Here is a 16,001-nt window from a genome sequence, read left to right as displayed (position 1 = left end):
TGGATGCCACAGGCTGGATTGTGCATACCATGGGTTGCCATGGGCGGAGGTGTGAGGCAGGGGTCTATGTACAGTTTCTTTTTTTTTTTTTTTTTTTTGTCGGTCATGGGGCTTGAACTCTGGGCTTGGGCGCTGTCCCTCAGCTCTTCAGCTCAAGGCGAGCGCTCTACCACTTGAGCTACAGCGCCACTTCCGGTTTTCTAGTGGTTTATTGGAGATAGGAGTCTCACGGTCTTTCCTGCCCGGGCTGGCTTTGAACCGCGATTCTCAGATCTCAGCCTCCTGAGTAGCTAGGATTACAGGCGTGAGCCACCGGCGCCCGGCTTCTATGTACAGTTTCTGAACACTGAGGTTTGTCTCTGTTTGCACTCTATGGATCAGCACCAATACCTTACAAGTCTTCTACACTGGCATTCTGCGGGCAAACCCCTGTAGGTCTGGGGTTCCCCCCACGGGGCCATGGGGCTGAGTGGCTTTGGTGGGATGGAGCCCCTCTGCTCTGTGGGGGAGGGGTGGGGGAGGGGTCTTTATGCAGGCTCCCAGCTGTGAGATTTCTCTATTCCTCAGGATTAGCAGGGCCAGCACATATACCTCAGCGGTCTTCTGCGCAGGTGATCTGTAGACAACCGCTTGTGTCTTTGGGGACTTCAGCAGTCCCTGCAGGGCCAGTCAGGCCATAGCTGGGCACTTTGCCATGCAGCCAGTAAAGGTTTGTGGAGGGGTTTTCACACTTTTCTGCTCTGAAATTCTTCCTTTTCTTTCTTTTTTTGTTTTTTTTTCCACCACATGTATTTCTCTGAATTTTCATCTTTTTGTTATTCTTGGATGCTTGGGGAAATTAAGCATTAGAACTCGAACTTTCTCTTTTGTTGGAGAGAGCTGTGGTGTTTCCCTACTGTCCCATCACCATCTGGTTCCCACTCCCCATTCTAGATTCTTTACCCCTTGGTAGTGTCTAAACACAGCAGCAGCTCTATCCAGTAAGTATAGATGTATTTGATGAGTGAAGAGTCTTGGAATGATCACCTCTTAATTATAAATACCGACATAATGGTTTTGGCTAGCCGGATGGTAGGATAGAGTAGTAAAAATTATTTCAGCACTTGTGTGATTGCCACAATTGACCATGGTTTATACATTCTTAATTGTGTTTAATTACCAAAATGGGAAACCAAAACAATTTTTTTCTTTCTACCTATACAGTACTGGCTCTGTTTCCTATTGAGTTCTTCCCCAAACTGCAATACATGTATTATCGTAAACTCTTTTTGAGTGCTGCAAAGTGACTATCACAATGATATTAAAGGTCTAGACCTCAGTTATAAAAACAGCATCAATGATATTCTTTGGAGATTCCTATTTGCCCAGCTATGCCCACTGTGTTCTGTGTTGCTCTTTTTATTTCATATGCTTCATCTTTCTGTACTTGAAATGGAATTTACATCAAGACCAACTAGAAAAATGAAAGTGACCTTGTGCTCTTATGTGGGCTTTTTGGGTGCTGGTTGTGATAGTTGAAGTCAAGGAATAGGTGTTTTTCCTGAGCATTGTTTTTCTGTAAAACTTGTGCCCTACCACTTGAACCAAAGATATATTCTGGCTTTTGTTGGTTCATTGCAGATAAAAGACTCATGAACTTTCCTGCCCCAGGCTTGCTTGGAACACTGATACTCACATCTCAGCTCTCTGAGGAATGAAGTTTACAGGTCTGAGGCATAGGTGCTCAGAAAATTGTGAACAATTTTAATGTAGCTCGTAAGTATACAGACACACACTGTTACAGCTGTGTTTGCATTGGCCTTGATGCTTATGGATATAAGGCATGAGACTAGGATAATTCTGTTAGTTTGTTCCCATTGACAAGGTAAACTCCCATTTTATTTCACTGAGAACCCAGGAACAGGTCCATTGTATCTTAAACTCTTTCCTTAGAAATGACTTAATGCTTACTTCCTTTACTATTGGAGTAGGATGAATGTATAATATAAGGGCAAATAGCTATTTATTTTTTCTTGCTATTTATTATTAGCATAAAATGGTAAGTTTGCACTTAATAAAGGGCAAACACTTATTGGATTTGAAGTTTCCTTGTTCCTGTTTCTCTAGTGGGCAACTGATCAGAGTCTTCAAAAGGATGATATAGACATTTGACATGATAGTCTAACACTCACTTGTTTTGTTTAGTTAGGGTGTTTTGCTTCTCATTAAAGATTTATGGTAGAAAAATTCATCAGTGTTCCTGTGTTGAATACATATTAGTCCAAATTTAGCAGTCATTACACCTATATAGAACTGGGAGCCCTCTCTTCTTTGAGTCATTGAAACTCGAAATATTTTGTTTGGCTTCCAGACATTTCTGTCTTTGTGCAGATGCTTTTCTGTTTTCCAGCAATGGCCCAGCAGAATTAGAGATAGTGCTGTGTGTGTCTCTGTCATTCATGCGTGGGTGATGTCACTCCAATGAGCCACAGCTACAGCATTAAATGATGTCAATATCTCTGGACTCAGAAACATGATCTTGCTTGCCCTTTGGACTCCTCCTGACTGTACAATGCAGTGGTGGCCTGACAATATTCCCACTTCAAGCTCCTCAACACTTCTTATTTCTTAAGGGACTCTTCTGAATCATTCTTGTTTTCATAGAATCATAGAGAACATTGAGAGATATGGAGTCTGAGCCTATCTAATGTTTTTGTCCTCTCTTTGGGGAGCTTTTTCTCTTCTTATAAATGATTCTGTTTCTCCTTCCAATGATATTGAGGATTCTTAGGGACTAGGATGACAAGGCTTTGCTGGGTCAATTGTGCAATCTTTATCATTGGCTTTCAATGAGAAATAATGTTTGCTCCCACTGCTCATTTGGACAACTCTAGTTATTTTGGTGCCCTCACATTTCTTCCAGAAAAAAATAAAATGTATATTCCTGTGGGAAACTGGAGCAAATAAACATTCTGCTCTAAAATTCTTAAGGAAAGAAGGGAGAGAATGAGAGATTTTCTAAAAAAATATACTCACTAATATACAAAAATATAAAATATGTGAGCTACACAGTGTCTTGTGCATCTCATTGTTACAATGTGTCAAACTCTAACCCTTTTGCATTTTGTTTTTTCCCTTCCCCTCCCCAAATTAGAGAAATGTATATAGAAGATCCACGACACTGGAATCAAACACAGTGAAAACAGGGGGATGCCGTGTGGGAGGAACAAAGAAAGAAAAAGACTCACACAGAACTTTACATCTTCAGCGAGATTGGGTCAGAGTAGTTTTGGAGGTGGGAGGGAATGGATTGTAGGGGGAAAACAAAGGAAGGGGCAACAATGTTTGATAGAAAATGTACTCATTACCTTGTTCATGTAACTGGAACCCCTCTGTACAGTATTTTTACAAAAAATGTACAAAAAAGAAAAAAGAAATAAAGCAAATATGTGAGCAGAAATACACAGCTATGTCAGAGAATGGACTGGAGTTACCTTAATGAAAGCATGGAAATATTCGACAACTTAACATTCATATACTACTAGCCTTAGAAATATAGTGATGTACAAGCAGCAAAATAGCATAGTTAGGAAGAATAACAGAGAGGATTGAAAGGAAGAAGCACAGTAGATAATGTACTCACAAGGAAGAATGATGGCATAAAAGGCACATTACACTGGAAGAAGCATATTATATCCAAGTTAGAATGCAATTTAAGAGGACTTGTTGGGAATTTTCTATGACTCTAACATAACCAGAGGAATGAATAAGAGTAACTTCTTTGGTCAAAGTATTCAATTAAGATTTAACTGTCAAATTGGTACAGTTTGCTCTCAGAGCCTCTAAACATTCTAGGCAACAATTAGGTTCATCTTAATGTTTGTTTCTTCCACAATGTGATCTCTCCCTGATCCTGGACAGAGAATTTCTCTCAGGTCTTATCAAGATGATGTGGCATTTGGGGGCAAATATGCAGCCAAGAAGCCCTGCACTGGAAGCCAAGATGGAGAAGACTTCCACAGCCACCATGACCTTCCCCTTGGTGCTGTGGTAAACAGGCAGGAAGGTGAGCCACACACTGCAGAACACCAGCATGCTGAAGGTTAGGAATTTGGCCTCATTGAAGGTGTCAGGCAGGTTCCTGGCCATAAAAGCCACCATGAAACTGGCCAGGGCCAGGGCACCCAGGTATCCCAGGACACAGTGGAAGGCAGTGAGGGACCCCATGTTGCACAGGATGATGATATGGCCATGTTCAGAGTGCGCATCTGTGTCCACAAAGGGAGGAGTTGTTACCAGCCACAAGCCACAGAGAGTCACCTGGATAAGGGTGCAGATGGGGATGATTAGGTTAGGAACCCATGACACCAGCCTCTTCCTCGTCCTTCTCCCTGGAGTAGTCAGTGTGAAGGCCAGAACCACAGTGATGGTCTTGGCCAGGGCAGTGGAAACAGCCATAGTGAAGATCACTCCGAATGTGGTGTGCTGCAGGATGCAGGTGACTGTATGTGGACGGCCAAGGAAAAGCAAGGAGCAGAGGAAGCAGCAGATGAGGGAGATGAGCAGGGTGTAGCTGAGGATCCTGTTATTGGCCTTGACAATGGGGGTGTCTTGGTGCTTGATAAACACCCAAAGAACAGCAGCTGTGAGTGCAGAGCAGCAAAGAGCCATGCAGGCCAGAGCCATGCCCAAGGGGTCTTCATAAGCTAGGAAGCTTTCAGATTTCATCAGACATTGGTTTCTCTGGGTGCTGGCAAACTGATGATCTGCACACCTCACACACTGCTCCATGTCTGGTGAGAAGTGAGAATCACTATTAATCTGTTTTAAGAATTTCTCTTTCCTCTCATGCCCTTTCATTTAAGCAACTCCTTTTCCCGATCCACCATTTGACCTGTATTGCTTTCACTACCATGTAGACTACCTCTCTATATCAAAATACATTCAGGTGTGTTTTTTCTTTCTCACATTTCTTCTTCTTTCCTTCCTCCCTTTCTCTTTTTCCTGGTTATCTCTTTCCTTCTCCTTCCATTCCCTTCCTTCCTTTCTTCCTGCTTTCTTTCCTTCCTTTCCCCATCCATTCCTTCCTTCTTTTCTTCCTTTCCTCCCTACCTCCGCTCTTCCTCCTACTTCCCTCACTCCCACTTTTCTTTCTTTCTTTTCTTCTCTTTCTTTCTCTCTTTCTGTTATTCTTTACTACTTTCCTGCATTCTTTCTTCTGTTTCTTCCTTTCTTTCCTTCCTTCCTTCTTTCTTTCTTCCTTTCTTTCTCATTTCTTCTTTCTTTCTTCCAGTATTTGAAGCTAGCCCTGGGAATTTTTTGAGAGAATTCATGCCAAACACTGCCACCCTCCCACTTGACCCACAGCTTGCATTCCAACATCATTGTTGCTTAATTGTGGGAAAGAATCTTATGGAGTTTCCTTCCCATCATTGCATCAAAGCTCCATCTTCAAATCTCAAGTGCCTGACTATGTTGGATTTCAGGTGTAATAAATAATTACCTAGCATATGTGCTGAATTCTTGACAGGTCATATCACTCTGGCTCTCTTCTACTCATTCAAGAAATAATGGAGAATAGGGAAGCAGCCCAACCACTTCACTTTTAACAAGAGGGCCTAATACAAACTTCAACCTACTCCTTACATTAAACAAAAACTTCTTGAGCATTTGATCTGTGTCAAGAACAATGCTACTCCACACAACTGAAAAAAACAAAACAAAACAAATAGAAAACAATAAAGATAAATAGAAAAAAGAACAATACCCCTTCACCAATATGATAAGCTCTGGGAAAGATCACTGGAGGGGGGAGAAGCCAAATGAAATGGAGATTGTAAACAACTTCTGAAGCAATTATATTTGAATGGAGAAGCCAAATAAAATGGAGTTGGTAAACTACTTCAAATCAATAATGTTTGAAGATTTGCTAGTCAACGTAGTGCCTGTGTCAGATATGGAGTTATCCAAACAAAGCCCTTTACATTATTAGAATATGCTAAGGAAAAATTAAATTTAATTAGAAAGGACCAGCAATGGGACTCAGAAATGAAAGGTTGTGTTAGATCCAGAATTCCATGATCATTTGCACATCATTTCAAAGATCAACAACTGGTACTTGATATTTTCTGTTTTTCCTTTTTATATTTTCTTTAAATACAAAAAAATGTGACCAAGGAGAGGGGAACAGGGATGTTCTCAAGATAAAGCCTGTAGTAGATTAAAAATAGAATCAGGTATATAATGGAGAACCATTGGGTTGCTTCTTCTAAGGAGAAATATGGCTAACAGTAGCCATGGAATTTTGTATGAACATGCAAGTATTCTTGCCTTGCTACTAGATCACTCCAATGGCTTGAATGTTAGGAAGGAAAGGTGTGGAATTTCTCTGTACAGACTCACCTGTCACATTAGAAATCTCGTTCTCTGGGCAAGGAGTACAATCAAAGCAACAGGTAGCATTTCCCTCCAGAGAGGCCTTCCTGAATCCAGGACCACAGCTCTCACTGCACACAGACTGAGGAGTCTGAGACCATTCAGATGAATGTTAGTGACTATTCATCTTTTAACTACCTCCCAAACACTCCAGTGATGGGGAATAAGTTGATCAAAACACATAATCTTTATATAAATACAGCCAATGAATTGATTGACCATTTTACAGTTTCATCTAACATGACCTGAAGAACATGGGGGACCTCGACACCCAGCCCCTCATGCTATCAGGAAGACATGGAGCCTTTAACATGTCGATTCTAGGAAATTGGAAAATGGAAATTAAATCTTGTATACAATTTTTTAAATTGGATCCCATTCTTGTACTGTGGTGATGATGTGTTTTCTCTCTAATTCATCTGTGAGTAGATGAATAAGAGCATGAGAGGAAAATCAATCAGGGAAACTTCAAACCCACACTCTAAAGCATGGCTAATTGCTTGGAAGGTGCTGCTGTACCCAGGGCCATTCGCATCTCTCCCCCTTGGCATCCCAGTTTCCATGAGGTGGGTGAACTTCACTGGCAGATGCTCCTTTCATTACATCCTGTCTCGACACAAAATCAACAATCTACCCAACCGCGGTCTGAAATCTCCAGACAGAAGGAAAGCAAGCCCTTCTGCCTTCTCATTTGATTCTCTCAGATATTTGGTCACAGTGCTGGAAAGATGAGTCACAGGTGTTATTTAACTTTTATGATGTTCAATATGCAAATATATAACAACATAATGGTAATGAAGAGTTCTCACATTCCCTCCATGAATCTGTTAATAAGAAACTTTCAGAAAAAGGAACTTTTGAAATGTCCATCACTGAGACATAGTTTTATTTAACAAGCTTAAAAACAGGATAAGCTTATTGCTTATGTATAATACATCATGGTATTACAGTTAGAAAAGACCAACTACGGGGAAGAAATAAGGGTGTGGAGACATTGTGGACAAGCCTTGAACTCATAACATCACTAAGGGAATTCTAAGCTCTTTCTACAGCTACTTCATACTAACAATACAGTTTTTAAAAAATGAGAGAGCAAAAAGTACAAATGAATCACCTTGGTAATTCCTATGGGCCACTCTATCAGATTTTCATACAAAATCAGTTGTTGACTGTGTGGTCTAAATGGAGAAAACTTGCCAACTTTCACCGTTTGTCCCAGACCTTTAGGAAAATTCCAAAAGCTCATAATGTCATACTCGGCCTCCAATTTCCTTTCTTCATTCAAAACCACTTGGTCTCCAACAGGATTGATAAATTGGATCTTCTTCAAAAAGTGATGCAGCTAAAAGAGACATTATAGTATGGTGAAGTGATTCCCAGAGTTATCACAGAACCCCAGAACAATGGATGCACACAGATTAGCCTCAATTCCCACCACATAATTCACTAGCACCACAGGAATCCAATCAATTGTATCAAATGTAGGCCCACAGAGGACTAAAGTGTTACCAAGTTCTAAAACATAGTTATCCAGGATGGGATGCAGAAACTCAATTTTAAAGGAATGAGACTCCAGCCACATCCAACCAAATAATGAATTATATTGTGACAGACCTCAATCACCACTCTAAAGTGAATTCCAATCACTTATTTTATGATTCTGATCAGAAAGTCTGTCTGAAATATAGGTAAATAATGAACTAAGTAGAATCATAGAGTATTTATGGCAAGTATGAAAGATTATCTTAAGCAAGACTTAGTTCATTGTGTGTGGGTATCAGTGTGTTTATGTGTGTGTGTGTGTGTGTGTGTGTGTGTGTGTGTGTGTGTGTGTGTGTGTGTGTGTGAATGTGTGTATCCTGTCCTGTAGCTCAAACTCAAGGCCTAGGCACTAATCATGAGGTGCTTTTTTCTTTTGAACATAAGAATTCTATCATTTCAGCCACAACTCAACCTCTGGGTTCTTGGGTTAATTGTATTCAGGGGTAGGACACAGGTGTGGGCTCCTTGTGCATAGAAAATCTTAGGTTTTCAAGAACTAGTCACCCTCAATTTGTTATTTTTAAAAGGTACAAAGTGAATATGGAAATATGGTATTGGAAAGGGGAAGGCTTTTTTCCACATTTAGTGCAGATGGGGTCAGAAGACACAGCACTTCCTTGTCACGAATGCAGCATTCTTTAAGAACATTGTCTTCCCAGCTCTACAATCATTTCATTGAGACCACAACAGGCCTAGTGTCTCTTGTATATTCCAAAATGAAGCCATCTGATTTGAAAGCTTCTACAGAAAGTCTGCATGCCTAGTGTAGGTCACCCAAAAGCAAAGCCATTACCTGTGAAGAGAGAAATGCCCTTGGCTTTCCATTGTGCACTGGTGGTTCTTCCATGTGATGAAGACACATCTGGTGGAGGGCGTGGGCCAAAGCATATACAGCATTGTAGATGTTGTAACTTTCTTCTGACATGGTCATGTCAAAAATGTGCCTCAGCAACCAATCCAGTGTGGCATTGTATGAACAGTGCCCCAAGTCTCTGCAGTCAGACTTAATCAGTAGGCAATAAACAGACTGAATCCATGACTTGGGAAGGGAGTAAACTCCTGAGTTCTTGGACAAGATATCTGCCAGAATATAATTGGTGAACCCATAAGTGTTTCTATGATGGTGAGAGAAGATGAGAGGAGCATGGAAAGAATCAAGCAGAAAATATCTACCAATGGTCACATCATCATAGGGTGAGTTCATGACCCAGACTTTCCCTGTAATTAAAAAGTGCCCAAATTTAAGAATAACGCTTAGTAGAAATTTACTGTCCCCATAAATGATAATCACATTGGTTGATGATTCCATTAGCTGGCGATGCATCCATAAATCATTTGATAAATCTGCAAGTTCAGTATAAGTGATCATGTTCTCAAAGGCCAAACAGACTCCATTTTTGTACAACTTTTCTCTCAATTCTGAGAGGAACCACACACCAAAGTCATCTTCAGTGATGAACAGTCCCACCCATGTCCAGCTGAAATGAAGCATCAAGGAGACCATGGCCAGAGCTAGAGCTGAGTCCTTGGCAGCCATCTGATAGACAGTACTGAATATTTCAAGGACATTCAGGTGAGGATCAAATGTCCCAAATGTGAACTACAGGGAAAAAAATGAACACAGACCCCAGGAAGAGAATGGTCATAGGCAAATCTCGGTACTTATATGAACTACACAACAACTGGTAACAGTGGGAACAAAAGTTTGCTTATCCCATTTGCAAATACATTTCCCATGTTCCAAGCTCTTTGTAAAAATGTACAGATAAGGCTTAGAGCTTTGGATTATCCTTTAGTTTCTTCAAAACATCTCTTTATATTTTATATATTTTTTTGCAGCAAAGAAAATAGTATGCCCCACTCACTTTTTTAGTCTTTTCCCTGTGAGATCATGCATTTTGGAGGGTTTTTTGTTCAGCCTGTAGAGGACAGAGTCAATGTGAACATTGTTTCACATCTGCCCACCCCTTCCAGCCTCACCTGTGGTAGTTTGTAGAGGTCTAGCAGTGTCCCAATTGGGACAGATGTGGTTGAGGTTCCTGTGAGTACTGCTAAAGCTTTGCTGTCTCTTCTGCAGTTGTAATTAGGGCTGTTTGTATTCATCCCAGACAGCCAGATGAGAAGATTCTCTAACATATCAGTATCTTTGACTTTCTCATTATAGATCTCAAACCCCAGAGTCATGTTGGGTAGCAGATGGGCATTCTTGTTGATCTCCTCAACAGCTAACACCAAGGTCAGAAGCAATTGGTATTTCTGTAAGTTTATCCTGCACAGAGGTCACAAAAATTTGGTATGGATATGTGTATTACAAATGATTAATTGCAAATTTCATGACTTTGTTGAATAAAATGCTTCTCTCTACACAGTAGTATATGTAGATCCTATCTTCCAACAGGATGACATTATAATTTGGGGTCTTAGACAAGTTATTAAAATTAGGAGAGTTCCTGAATGGGCCTTGATCAGCATACACGAGATGACTATTCTTCTGGCATTGTAGAAAGGGGTGGGGGGGATGAGCAAGCTGATTTTTCCTCTCTGGAATGTATGGATATGTGAAAAACACTGGTGTCGGCTGGGACATAAGAGCTTGCCCAGCTCACATACCAAGTCATTAAGTACCTTGACTTAGCTGTGCATCTGAGAAAACTCTTAAGAAATCTAATTCAAATTGGGAGCAGCTTGTTTGCCCAAGTTCAACCCATATGAGGAGAGAGACAGGGCCTGCTGTATTAGTACTAAATAGGAAAACAGGCTGCCTTGTCTCTGTGCTCACTTGCCAGACGATTGCAGATGGCTCACCCTCCTGCAAAGAAGTTAATCTTGCCTTGTGAGAAAATTAAAGAAAACAAAGAAATACAATTCATGTTATGTGGTAGAGGCACATTAAGCTGACTCAGAAAATATCATTCAAGGGGATTCCCAAGAAGCAGAGCAAGATGGCAGCCAAGGAAGATAGAACATGAAGATTCCACCACCCAACAAAGAACACATCTGAGTCAAGTGGTGTGGACCAGAAGGTACTTCTTTAGTAGAACAAAACAACAGAGAAGGATGTGTAAGAAATTGTGGAAAGAAGCTGGCTTCTTTTTCACCATCATCAGTGTTAATAGTTCTCTATGGACAGAAATCCTCCTACATTGCATGGAGGGAGAGAATTAAAGTTAAATCTCAGAATCGTGAACATAAACTGAGACAAGTGGTTGGGAAATGCTTTTCCTCCAATCTTGTGAACCACAGCAGGTATTGGATTCAACCTCCTTGTGAGCAGGCATAAGTGTGGATCAGGGTTTTTTTTTAGACTGCTGTGTCAGACATGAAATAGTTGGACCAACACTCCAGAATAAACAGTATGCCCTGCTTGGTGCTAGCACTAATGCTTCCATTGGATTTTCCAGGAGGATCCCAGCTGCCCCAGGGCAGCCTAGCAAAGAAAGTCTGTGAATTTTCTCTGTCAGTCATTGGGCTTGAATTCTAGGCAAAGGCATTTTCCCTGAGCTCTTCGGCTCAAGGCTAGTGTTCTACCATCTCAGCCACAGTGCCTTTTTAGAGTGGGACTCTAGATAGCAGTAACTCCCCCTCATTGAAATCTGTCTAGTCCCAACCAAGCCAAAAGTAAAGTAGACTATAGCAAAGCATACAGTTTTATCAGTAATTGGCTTTGAGGAATATATAGAGACTCAAGCTCCCCAAACAACCAGAGAAACTCACTCTCTAGGTTATTTTCTATATCTGATCTTTGTTGTTTTTATTTCTCTGTGTTACTTTTGTATATAATTTTTTTTGGATTTTCTATTTCATTTAAATCTTCTATTTTCCATTATTAATTGTTTTTTTCTTCCACTTTTCAATTTCCTTATTTTCTATTTTGTGCTTCCTCTTACAATTCCCTTTTCAATTCTCTCCATATTATAATGCTACTCCATCAGAGCTACCCTGTTTAGTTGTATACACAAAGAAAGGCCTCCTTCTATGAATGTAAACAAAAATTACAGGAGTTATCTTAGATTAAGTGACATACCAATACTCTTTGAATAAACCATTCCCTAATCTCAGCAACTTTTCCAAATACACTTACATATAACTTTTTTTCTTATCTATATATACCTTCTTTTCTTCACTTTATCTAGCTCTCTAAGCAGTTCCCTACATAACATTTCTTCGAATTATTTTCTACCTCTTACCCTTAGAAACAAAGCCTCAACTGCATATAGCTGTCCTCTAAGCAGTTCTTACCCCTCTACTATCATTATACCCAAATTTTCTTCTGAACTTAAATTTATATCTCTCCAATCCTAACCCTTCTCTTTTTCATCTGCTCCAGTCCACTGATCCCTAAGGGTTTCTATCTGACCCAAACTTAGAGTTGGTTCTCTTGTGACCATGTACAAAGGGCACATCCTGTTACCTCTAAGATGCAGACTACTTATCAGACAATCTTACATCTTCTCAAAAGTTACAACTATATGCATTCTCTAACTCAGAGCCACAACATCCCCCTCCAAGCAAAGAAAAAGAGAGCTAAATAGGGAAACACCTACCCATAATACTGAACCCCTAAGATCTATATATTTATATTACACCTGGTTGCCTCCGGCCCTAAAAGACTGTCCTACCTTCATACCTGTGTAGTTCTTACCTCCAAATGGGTAGAACTAACTGCAGAAACAAAGGAAACATGGCCAATCAACAAACCCCAACACCATCTCAATGTAAATAAGCTACAGAGTGTCCCAGAATGACCTAGATGATAATACTCAAGCTATTTTAAAAGCATGGCTGATAAATCTGCTGAATGAAAAATTGGACACGTGCTTAGGGCTATAAGAGAAGGTGACCAGGCCTACCAGAAGTTAATAGATGACTTCATGGCCTCCACAAATAAAAGGATAAAGGAACTTCAAAAGAAGAAGAAAGAGTCTAATGGAAAGATAGAAACCCAGATAAAAGAGTGGAAAGAGAAGTCCAAAAACCAACTCCGAGAGATAAGGCAATCTATTCAAGACTTAAAAGAAAACCTTAATAAAGAGCTGGCCACCATTAAGAAAGACCAGCAAAAAGGAAAGGAGATGAACAGCAAACTAAAAAGCCTTTAAAGCAGATTGGAGGAGGCAGAAGAAAATCTCTGAGGCAGAAGACAGTTTAGACTCCAGAGACAAATATTACACAGATATTCATAACAAAACCAACAAGCATGACAGTTCATTGCAGGAAATACAGGAGACATTAAGAAATCCTAATTTGAGACTAAAAGGTATACCAGAGGGCCTGGAGAGGGAAACCAATGGATTAGGAAATACATTCAGAAAAATCCTAGCAGAGAACTTCCCAAATATACAAAAGGACAGGCACATCCAGATACAAGAAGCTTTAAAACCCCAAATAAGCCACACCAGAACAGATCATCCTACCACCACATTATCATCTCTTCTGGATCAATAGCAACTAAGGAAAGAATTCTTAAAGCTGCCAAGGAGAAGAGAACAATCACATATAATTGCAAACCAATCAGAATCACCTCAGACTTAGCAGACACCATAAAAGTAAGGATAGCCTGGAAAGAGGTATGCCACACCCTAAAGACAAATACCTACCAACCAAGAATAATCTACTCAGCTAAGCTCTTATTCATAGCAGAAGGACAAATAAAAACCTTCCACAGCAAGGAAAATTGGAAGCAATATATCACTACCAAAGCACCTCTTCAAAAAATCCTCAGACATTCTGCATATCGAACACCAACAGGAACAAATATACCCAATGATGAAGTCCATAAACAGAGAACTATGTAATTCCAACAAGAACAGCCAAGGCACCGCTCCCCTACACACACACACACACACAAACACACACACACACACACACACACACACACACACACACAAACGGATGAGTGTCATGCATATACAAATACCTTTCAGTCCCAACTCTCAATATTAATGGACTTAAGTCTCCAATTCAGCAACTAGATTGTCCACTTTGATCAAAAAGCAAGAGCCTTCTATTCCTGTCTTCAAACGACACACCTTGCCCACAAAATAAACATATTCTGACAGTAAAAGGCTGGAATAAAACCTACAAAGCAAACAGCCTCCATAAACAAGCAGGAGTTGAAATCCTAATATCAGATAAAGTAGACTTCAAATTAAAATCAATGAGAAAAAATAAAGAAGGTCACTGTGAAGACTCATTCTGGGATCTCTCCTTCAGGAGGATATTATGATTCTAAATATCTACTCACCAATAAAGGAGCACCCAAATTTATCCAAGAAATGCTACTTTACCTCAAATCACACATAGATTTAATAACAATAATTGTTGGGTACTTTAACACACCACTACCCAGGCTAGATAGATAAACCCAGCAAGAATGCAACAGAGAAACCTCTGCATAGAGCAACTAGACTTAACAGACATTTACCAAATATTTCATGAAGCAGCATCAGGTTATACTTCCTTTTTAGGAGCACATAGAATATTCTTTAAAAGAGACCACATTCTAGGCCACAAAGCAAATTTTCCAAATTCAGAAACATTGAAATTACGCCCAGCATTCTCTCAGACCACAAGGGAAATAATTAGAATTCAACACCAAAAGCCATCAAAGGAGAACCTGTAACACATCGAGGCTGAACATCACATTGTTAAACCACCAGTGGGCCATTGAAGAGATTAGAAAATAAATTCAAATGTGCATGATATTTTACAAAAATGAACACACAATCTATCAGCTCCTCTGGGACACAACAAAAGCAGTACTCAGAGGCAAGTATATAGCGAGTTCCTCATTAACAAATTGGAGCGATCTGCGAGTTCCTCATTAACAAATTGGAGCGATCTGAAACCAAAAAGTTAATGAGGCACCAAATTTCAGACGGAAAAGTAAAAGTTTGTTCGTTAAAAAACTTAACAAAATTGGCAGAGCCTTAGCAAATCTAATCAGAAAAAAAAAACCACACTCAAATAATCTCAGAGATGAGAATGGAAACATCACTACAAAAAAAACAACATTCAGAATATAATAAGGGGATACTTTCCAAATTTTTATGCTAATAAGTTTGAGAATCTGAAAGATATGGATCAATTTCTAGCAAATAATGACATGCTGATACTAAACTAAGGTGATTTAAACCAACTTAATAGAACCATATCAAGTATCAAAATAGAAGCATCAATAAGAGACCTCCCACCCAAGAAAAGCCCAGAACAGGATGGATTTACACCTGAATTCTACAAGGCCTTCAAAGCAGAACTCACACCAATACTGCTCCAACCCTTCCATGAAACTGAAAGAGAAAGATCACTACCAAACACTGTCTATGAAGCAATCATAACCCTCCTCCCAAAACCAGGCAGGGAGTCATCAGAGTCCCATTTCTTTGATGAATATCAATGTAAAACTTCTCAAGAAAATTTTGGCCAATTGACTTCAACAATTCATCAAAAAAATCATACACCATGATCAAACAGGATTCATTTCAAGGATGGAAAGATGGTTCAACATATGCAAATCTACTAATATAACTTAGCACATCAACAAGAGCAAGGGAAAGAACCATATGATTATCTCAATAGATGTAGAAAAAGCATCTGACAAGATCCAACACCACTTTATGATGAAAGCTCTGGAAAAACAAGGAATCCATGGAACATTCCTCAATATAATAAAGGCAGTGGCTGATAAACTAAGAGCCAGAATTATAATTAATGGAGAAAAGTTAAAGCCATCTCCTCTATATTCTGGAATGAGACAAGGATGTCACTCTCTCCAGTCCTCTTCAACTTAGTATTAGAATGCCTAGCTGGAGGAATAAGAAAAGATGCAAACATAAAGGGGATGCAAATCGGCAAAGATGAAGTAAAATTCTCCATCTTTGCAGATGACATGAACTTGTATTTAAAGATCCACATGGACTCTACTCCCAAGATGTTGAGCTGATCAGAAACCTTGGCAAAGTAGCAGGGTATAAAATTAACCCTCAATAATCACTGGTTTTTGTGCATGCCAACAATGCTTTCCCTGAAATAAGGAAAGCAACTCA

The 16,001-nt window shown here is 39.8% G+C and overlaps 1 protein-coding gene across 1 annotated transcript in view; it reads right to left on the bottom strand.

Annotated features, from left to right (window-relative positions):
• Nucleotides 1-3,852: 3,852 nt before the first annotated feature.
• LOC138813663 (vomeronasal type-2 receptor 116-like) overlaps nucleotides 3,853-16,001 on the bottom strand; it is a 30,382-nt gene continuing 18,233 nt past the window's right edge. Inside the window, exons 5-9 of the mRNA XM_070002059.1 lie at nucleotides 9,937-10,225; nucleotides 8,750-9,556; nucleotides 7,529-7,756; nucleotides 6,382-6,505; nucleotides 3,853-4,772 (exon numbers count right to left, since the gene is read on the bottom strand). Of these exons, the coding sequence (XP_069858160.1) occupies nucleotides 3,853-4,772; nucleotides 6,382-6,505; nucleotides 7,529-7,756; nucleotides 8,750-9,556; nucleotides 9,937-10,225 (2,368 nt within the window). The remainder of the gene's footprint in view (nucleotides 4,773-6,381; nucleotides 6,506-7,528; nucleotides 7,757-8,749; nucleotides 9,557-9,936; nucleotides 10,226-16,001) is intronic.

The sequence above is a fragment of the Dipodomys merriami genome, unplaced genomic scaffold (assembly GCF_024711535.1).
Source record: "Dipodomys merriami isolate MVZ:Mamm:240054 unplaced genomic scaffold, mDipMer1.0.p SCAF_6, whole genome shotgun sequence".
NCBI classification, from domain to species: Eukaryota; Metazoa; Chordata; class Mammalia; order Rodentia; family Heteromyidae; genus Dipodomys; species Dipodomys merriami.
Note: the sequence above shows the minus strand (reverse complement) of the source record. Positions and strands in the feature narration are given on the sequence as shown.